We start from the raw sequence: 9,032 nt of genomic DNA, 5'->3' as shown, positions 1-9,032 counted from the left end.
AGTATCTGTTAATTGTTGCCAGTCATTATGATCGTACACTTTATTAATATTCTTTAGAGAGAGGGAGAGATAAAATAAGAGTATGATTGAGACAGAGATGTAGCCGCTATCATCATATTCATATAACATTAATAATGAGTCTTCCTTTTGTCTCTGTGATTGAGGCGGTGTCTGCTGCTTTAATTGTGTGAATTTAATTATAAATGTGAGTGCGTGTGTGTATCGCAAGTCGATTGTATTATTTGTAGATTAGGGTGAAGATGGGTGGAAAAATGGCGGATTTAGAGTTTGTGATAGCAATGGCAATCATATTTGGTGCATTGAATTCAAATTTGATTGAAGGAAGAAGTATGTTGAAGAGCATGCATTTGAGCTGGGGCACTCAGCGTTCTGGCTTTCTCCAGCCTGCCGGTAGAGATGATGTTACTCTCGTTCTCGACCCTGTCTCAGGTTCTCTCTCTCTCTCTCTCTCTCTCTCTCTCTCTCTCATTTACCGATCTGTTTGGGAAAAATCTTGCAATCAAAATTAGAGATGAGTTCTTCTGCAACACAGCGATCTGTTGGGGAAAATAGATCTATGTTTTTAAGAATAGGAAGGAGATACGAAGCAGAGTATCATTAGTAGAAATATTCAAATAAATCCAATTGAAACCTTTATGAAAAAGTGGATAGTTAATTGTTTGTGTTTGTGGGAAACAAAACAAAAGATTCCTTCCAGCTTTTGATATGGAGAATTAGTAGGTAATTAGGTGCGTTGATTCACAAATCTGTAAAATTTTGAAATGTAGGTTCTGGAATCCAATCGAAGGATCAATTTTTGTTTGGAACGGTTGAGATGCAAATGAAGCTTGTACCCGGAGACTCTGCTGGCACTGTAACTTCATTTTATGTAAGTGGTGTTGTAATTCAATTTGATTTCATAGTAGTGATTGTTTTTGTATTTAAAGTTGTTGTTCCCAGCTATCTTCCCTCGGGGCGAAGCACAACGAAATCGACTTTGAATTTCTAGGAAACGTAAGTGGGCAACCTTACATTATACACACCAACATTTATACGCAAGGAGCCGCGGGCAGGGAAGTCCAGTTTTACCCATGGTTCGACCCCTCCAAAGACTACCACAACTACACCATTCATTGGACTCCCTCTCATGTTGTGTAAGTCTCCCTCACCCTACACGTTTACAAAAACTCAATTTCATTTTTATTACTATAATACTATTTCTTACTTTTATTTATAAGAATCGTCACTTATCTCTAAACTCTATAGTGAAGTAAAGCTCATATAAAATTTTAGCTTTTTATACATGTGAGAGGGACTAGTGTCAAAAATTATGATATGAAATCCATTGATTTTTTGGTCTGCATAAAGTTCACTTGTATAGTAATCAAATATTTTCATCTACATCAATAGATTTGATTTACTGGTAATAATCTACATAGGCATGTACCGTGATTGGCGGGCACACAAACAAGTCAATTTTAGGATTTTAAAATTTATTCTACTTTTGTGCAAATTGTTATATGAAAGTCATCATCAATCAATTGAAATGCCTAAAAAAATATACTATTGAAGAAAATTTAGAGAAGATTTTTGTATACTATTTGATCAGATGGTTGGTGGATAAGATTCCGATTAGAGTATACAAAAACTATTTAGAGGATGGAATCCCATACCCGGACTTGCAACAGCCGATGAGGGCCTACTCGAGCATTTGGAACGCGGATAGCTGGGCGACGCGGGGTGGCCTCGACAGGATCAATTGGAGCAAAGCGCCCTTCATCGCTAAACTGCGTAAATTTCGAGCGCGGGCTTGCAGATTTCAAGGAACCACGAGCGTCGCTCAATGTAGTGCAGCTGCTGCGCCAAGTACGACCTCCCAACTCACCCTTGATGCTCAGAACCAAATGGAGTTGCTTAGAAATAAATCTTTGATCTATGATTATTGCCAAGATTATGATCGATACAAGGGATTATTTCCTGGTGAATGTTTCAAGCCACAATATTAATTACATGGGATGGGATGATTCCGTGTATTTCTTTTTCTTCTTTTTTCTATTTATTCTTTTTAGGATTAGTCGGAAATTCGTTTCTTGTTGATTACACTCTTGTGAATTGTGATGAGTAGCTAGTGAGTAATACGTGCATTGCACTTTGTTAGTAGTTTTTGGTAGTAATATCCTTAGCTAGTATATAGTATTAAATTTGAATCATATATCATATTTATATGAATACATACAAATGTGATATATGACAGAGGTCTTTCAGTTCAAAAATGACTGAGGGGCTGATATAGGAAGAGATCAGTTTTAGGGGAAAAAAAATGTGTACGGGTATTATTTACACGGATTTCATACTTATGGATATTTGCATTTAACTATATACATATTGTGTTTAAACCAACACCAAACCCTCAAACACATTACAATCTCCAACGATGATCCAATTTAGATCTCAAGATCCGCCAATCTCTTTCTGGCGTGACATTGCCGGATTCCCCCATCGCTAAGCAAATGTAATTATATGCTGAGCGCCGACCTCCTCAACCCAATCTTGTCATCGCCACAACCCGCTCGAGCCCTACTTTATTTGAGACGATGGCGAACATTCTGCCCAAGTAGGGGTGAGCATCGGTTCGATTCGGTGCAAAATCGAACCAAAAATTCAAAACCGAAAATCGAACCGATGGTTAAAATTGGAACCGAACCGTACCAATTGGGGGTCCGGAACCGAACCGATAAAACCATCAACCGAATGATGCAATTTTTTTTTTTCGAAAATACCAATTAAAAATTGTAAAATAATGTAAATACACAAATTTCAAATGTCAAATCCCCACAACATGAACATGATAAATAATTATATATTATAATTGTGAATTAGGGTTTTAGTTTTAGGTTAAAAAATTAGAAAAATATTTATATATTATAATATAATTATATATAATAAAATATTAATATGTATCGGTTCGGTTCGGTTTAAAACCGAACCAAAAAATGGAAACCGACACCAAATCGAAAATTTTCGGTTTTTACTTTTCAAAATCGAACCAAAAACCGAACCAATAGAATTGGGACCGAACCGCACCAATCTAGTTCGGTTCTGTTCGGTTTTCAGTGTCGGTTCGGTTTCTGCTCACCCCTATGCCCAAGCATCGACCGTTGTTGAAATGCGAGCTGCTAACCAATAGGGTTCAAAGTTATCTGTGAATATGAACAAGTAGGCAATTGATGGCATTGATAGATCACTTTAAGATAACTTATAAAAATAATTATGTATATACATTGGTGTTGATCATTATGCATTTTTATGTTTAACATTATGCATTTTTTGTGTTTAAGATTAAACATAATACGTGAAAAATACGAATATGTGAAAATACGTCAATAATATGAATTTAATACCTATTATTTTTATTTTATACGTTTGTAAAACATTTTTCTGAGTTGGGGATACGGGTCGTAAGGTGAGGAGAGAGGCAGAATGTGGTAGAAGACGGTGGCGGGCGACGTCGATGACAGCGGGAAGGGGAAGGATGACAACGACGGATTTGAGGGAAGGGGGCAGCAGGTTGGTTTGTGTTTTCGTTGTTTTTTATTTTTTAATAATCGTTGAGGGCATATTAGTACATTTATAATAAAAAAAATTATTAATTGTAGTTTTTTATTTTTATAGGTATTATTTCATTTTAGTATGTGAGAATGCATAAATATACCTATTACCTTTTATTAATATATAATAGAACTGATCTATAAAAGAAATGGAAGTTGAATATTCGAAAAAATAATTGTACAAATACACATAACTATTTAAATTTTTATTAATACTCTCTCCGTCCTACTAATAACGTTCCAAATTTTCTTTTTGGGAGATATATTTATAATGTTTCAACCCAAAAAAAAAAAAATTTACTTTATCTACTCTCTCTATTTCTCTCCTCATTTACTTTATCTATCTCTTACTTTTTTCACTACTTTATTTATCCCTCTCCTCATTTACTTTATCTCTTTCTTACTTTATCTACATTTTCATAATTTGGGTGTCCCATTTTTTTGGGATGTTATTACTGGAACGGACATAGTATATAATAGAATTGATCTTTATTAAAAGAAATGGAAGTTGAATATTCGAAAAAGAAATGTACAAATATACATAAACTATTTACATAGAATTAATCACACAATAACATAATTTAAAAATATACAAATACTAAAACTAATTTAAATACTCTCAAAAACTTATTTATTAATAATAGATATATTTCTTATAGGGACCACAGAAAACTTACTAACTAAATGAGAAATATCAGCAAATAAAGAAATGTTCATAAGCTTATGGAATGCATAAATTTGGATATACGTGTTATCAAGCAAAACCATATATACATAAACATGGATATAAGTGTTATCAAGGAAAACCATATATCTGTGATAGTTTTTCAATCTAATTATATAAATTTGATTTGATTTGTATTCTTTTTAATTCTATCATCCTAATTAGAACTGATAATGTTGGATAGACATAAGTTAAAGCACAATATAAAATTGTATAAAATAAATTAAAGCACCATATAAAATCGTATGAAATGAATGGTTAACGTCAAGTTTTATCTGGTTAATATCTTTATCGTGTTGACGTGATAAAGATACAATATTTTTGTATTGAGTTTGTGTTGAATTTGTGTATTTCCTTAAAATTGATATTATTATTTTTATTATATATTTATTTTAATTCTTATTTTAGAGCATTTTTAATTTTCTTTTACTTTTTGAAGACTTTCGCTTTTTCTTCTAATCACATCCTTTGTTCCGCTTCCAAGTAACACAAAACTCATGTTCTTTATTTATTTTAATTCATATTTCTATCATGTTGCTATCAGATCATATTTAATCAGGTTTTTACTAGATCATATTTTGTGTTGTTTTTATGTTGTGTCAACACGATTCAAATCGTGTTGCTATTATTTTTCGTATTGTGTTGTGTCGTGTCTGAGTCGTGCTCGTATTTGTGTAGATCGTATCGTATTCGCGTTCATGTTCGTATCGAGCAATTTTTAATAGGTCGTATTTGTGTTTGACTTTATTATATCGTGTCATTATTGCACCGACTAGGTCATTATCCAACACACATAATTTGTCTGCCATAATCATAACGATCAACTTTTATTGAATCTCGTTCGTTAAAAGTATATGCAGAATCAATCCACTAAAACCAACATTATGTTAACTAAATTTTGCCTCCCAAATTATTTTAGGGGTGTTGGGGTTCCGGAGGGTCGACTGACAGGTGTATGGGGGAGGAAAATACACATGTGGGCTATTTTTCGCAAATCAAAATAAACTTAACCAAATTTCAGTTCGAAATAGGTTGTAGACTGATACGAAAAATACTTCAGTAAAGTGATATCAGTCGAGCACTGGGTTTAACTGATATCCAAGTAAGGCTTCAGTCTAGTTTGTAAAACAGAGTAAAGTTATTAATCTCTCTGACTATCTGATGAGTCGTCAGTAGGATTAATAACTCAGCAGCGGAATTTAAACTTAGTGCGAATAGCCTTTAGGAAAGAGTTTGTCACTTGTAAAATCCTTAGTTACACTTTTCAGTTAGTCTAGTTTAGTTGAAAGCAGTTTAGCACAACAAAGGAAAAACTGAAAGCAGATAAAGAACACAAGGATTTTTAACGTGGTTTGGAAACATCTTTCCTACATCCACAACCAGATTATTTGTCTGACAAACACTCTGGGCTTATGCTTAAAGGTGCACAGCAAACCTACCAATCCACTCTTAATTGGGTTTAACACTTAGCACGTCCTAACACTGTCGTGTCCAATCAGCTCATGCTAAGGTAATTGGAGCCAGAACCTTTAATCTGAACTCCCTCTTGAATTAACTGGTACCAAGGTAACCGTCAAGTTTAGTTTTCTGGTATTAAACAACAACCACTTGGCTTACCAGGTGCCAAGGGACCGAACTGTTTAGTTTTACTGGTAGTAAACAACAACCACTCAAACTCACTTTTCTCTCGGTTGAAAATGGGTTTGGACTCTTCCAACTAAGATTATTGAGAATAGGCGCTTAAGTAATTCATTCTAGGCTTAAGATAAAACAAGATGTGCCTAGTCTAATAAGAGAGTTTAGGTAATCAGGTAGACTGATTTTACAACGTTGAATACACTCTTCTTCGATTCGAAATATATCTATCTAAGGAAATGCTGGCTCTCTAATTCGATAGAGCTTCAGCGTATGTCTTCGAATCGGCCAAGCTTGCAGTTGTTCCTCAAGCTCTATTTATAGGCGAAGTCTTGAATAGATCCGTTAGAGAGATGATCTTCAGGATTTCTGCCGTTGTGAGAAGATGTCGAAGCTTGGGCTGTAACACCCCAAATATTTAGATTTATTATATAAGTTTAATTATTAATATTTTCTTGTACAACTTATTATTTTTTTTAGAAAATTATAATATATATATATATATATAGAGAGAGAGAGAGAGAGAGAGAGATAAGCACCACTTATTTTATCTAGACTAGATTATTATTATTATTATTATTATTATTATTATTATTATTATTATTATTATTATTATTATTATTATTGATTTTTCTATTAAGATTAGAACTCTTTTATCATCTTATTTCTTTATCTTAGTAGGAGATATACATAGAATATAATTTTTATATTTATCAAAAATTCTTTAGAAACTAGTATAAATATGAGATCTATTTTTCAAACCCTAAAACACACGCACACAGAACGCAAAGCAAGTAAAATCGGTACACATCTTATTCACTTTTAATGCATAGATTCTTTCTTTTTCTGCTATAGTCGATTCTAGGCAGTAGGCATTTGAAAATATTTTAGTAACTAGATTAGGTGTAGCCTCGATTATATGTATATTTCTTTTAAATTGAATTAGTTGAGTTTTGATTTGGTGTTTGGAAATCATCGAAATTTGTCAGAATAATATTTTTATATATTTATTTTTTAGTTTCAATTAGTAGATTATAATAATTAGACCATTAGCTTGTTTCGTAAATATTTGATTAGGAATACTTAATGGGTGAATACTGTATTGGCTTTGAAAACTTAAGTTGTGACTTTCATAAAGTAGGTTAAATTACTTATTTTTGTATTTAGGAATTTGTTTTATTATGGATGGGTTTATAGATAATTTAATTTATTTTAGGTTGTGGTTGAAAGGGTCAATTACATGATAAATTTTGTAGTATTATTTAGTCTACAGAATCTTGTATTTTTTTTCATATGCTTAAGAATATATATATATATACATATGTATTAGTTTTATTTATAGAATTTTAGTTTAAGTTATTGTAGGAGTTTTCATTGAAGCGTTGTGTTTTTTTATTTTTATTTTAATTAGGAACAGTGCGATTAAGACCTTCATTCCGGATTTAATTTTTAGTCTCGACTTTAAGGTGAGGGATTATATGCTTGTGGTTATATTCATGTATGTTTTTATATGCTCTTAGTTCATATTTGATTATACTTGCTCAGCCATGTAGAAATACATGTTCAGAATCTCAGCCATGTAGAAATACATGTTCAGAATATCAGCCATGTAGAAATACATGTTCAGAATATTAGCCATGTTGAAATACATGTTCAGGGGCTCTCAGTTCGCCCATCAGATTATCAGTATATGTGTATGACAATGTGAAGTATTTGCATGTTTAAGCGTATGTGAATATGTGCATGTTTCCTCACTGAGTATATTTTTAATATGCTCACCCATTATCTTTTCAGTTTTGCAGTTCTAGAGTCGAGGTGGCCATGGAAGTCGAGAATGACTAGAGATTATGTACTTCCATAGAATTTTAAGTTGAACTTATACATTTTAGTTTATCGTTTTATATCATGTTATAACTTTAGTTTTGGCAAGATGATTTTTAAATTAGTTTTAAACCTTTTGAAATTTAAGAAATTTTAATTTTCCATCTTTAGCACTTCTTAAATTTTAAATCGTAGAGTTATGAAAATTGGGGCGTTACATGGGCTGAGGTGGCAATCTTCGGGTACTCCATTAGACAAAATTTTGAATTGTCTTGTTCTCGAAGTATGGTGCTTCTGCATCTTTACACGCAAAGGGAAGCTCTGGTACTTGCAAGGACGATCGTCAAATCTTTGACATTAAATGTTGTTGTACTTGAGCATTTAATGCGACGTGTCTGGTACTCTTATCTGCAGTCAGATGCAGAATGTCGACTGGAACTTGATTTAGTCTTCACTTTAATGCTGATATTGAATTGTGTGAACATCTTCGACTGATGACTGATTGACTTCCAGTCAGGATGCGTCCTTTTGTTCGTTCAGCGAAGTGTGCTTCAATTGTGCTGTCTTTGATCTTTAGTCTTCTGTTTCTTGACCAACCGATCTTTAGTCTCAATAAATTTGAGCCTGCAAGAGAATTAAAGACAAGCAAAACAATCTAATGGTTTTGGTATCATCAAAACTAGTTGGATATCTTTTTGTGTCCCAACAAGGTGGCGTTTACTTTGAAGGATTATGCTTGATAGATAAAAGTAGTAAGATTAATGCCTTGTTCACTTTGATGTATTGGAACTTTAGGATATCCTAAGTCTCTTGATTATTTTTATCATTTGAGTTAGTTTTGTTTTTGATTCTTATCTCATCGAAAGGGTGTGATTGGAGAAATTCTACCATTGAGCATAAAAATACTCAATTATGCATATTATCAATTATGCAAAGTAAACGCCCTCTTAATGCACTAAATGAATGCGTTCCAAGATCACGCTTACTCGTATCAATTATATAGAATCTTTTTTTTAATGTTCCAAATATGTAGATTAGTCTTTGTTAAAAAAATAATAATAATACATTTCTCTTGACAATATTATGTTTGTAACAAACAAATACACACATAATCGATTTACATAATACTATTTTCGTCCCAATTTTTAGTATCCATTTACGAGTGACACGAGTTTTAATAAAATGATTGAGCGTGTTGTGAGTGGAATAAGGGTCCCACCTTGTATGTGAGTGTTAAAATAATT

At 32.7% G+C, this 9,032-nt stretch overlaps 1 protein-coding gene and 1 long non-coding RNA gene across 2 annotated transcripts; both read left to right on the top strand.

The window, feature by feature from the left end:
- LOC131016350 (probable xyloglucan endotransglucosylase/hydrolase protein 26) lies at positions 1-2,160 on the top strand. Its single transcript, XM_057945047.1, has 4 exons — positions 1-450; positions 789-889; positions 961-1,154; positions 1,610-2,160. The coding sequence occupies exons 1-4, from the start codon at positions 261-263 to the stop codon at positions 2,004-2,006; spliced, it is 882 nt and encodes a 293-aa protein (XP_057801030.1). The 5' UTR covers positions 1-260; the 3' UTR covers positions 2,007-2,160.
- Positions 2,161-7,372: 5,212 nt separating this feature from the next.
- LOC131016349 (uncharacterized) lies at positions 7,373-7,952 on the top strand. The gene is made up of 2 exons (XR_009098925.1): positions 7,373-7,433; positions 7,762-7,952. It is a non-coding gene; the product is annotated as an uncharacterized LOC131016349 (long non-coding RNA).
- The last annotated feature ends 1,080 nt before the right edge of the window (positions 7,953-9,032 follow it).

The sequence above is a fragment of the Salvia miltiorrhiza genome, chromosome 3, assembly GCF_028751815.1.
Source record: "Salvia miltiorrhiza cultivar Shanhuang (shh) chromosome 3, IMPLAD_Smil_shh, whole genome shotgun sequence".
Lineage (NCBI taxonomy): Eukaryota > Viridiplantae > Streptophyta > Magnoliopsida > Lamiales > Lamiaceae > Salvia > Salvia miltiorrhiza.
Note: the sequence above shows the minus strand (reverse complement) of the source record. Positions and strands in the feature narration are given on the sequence as shown.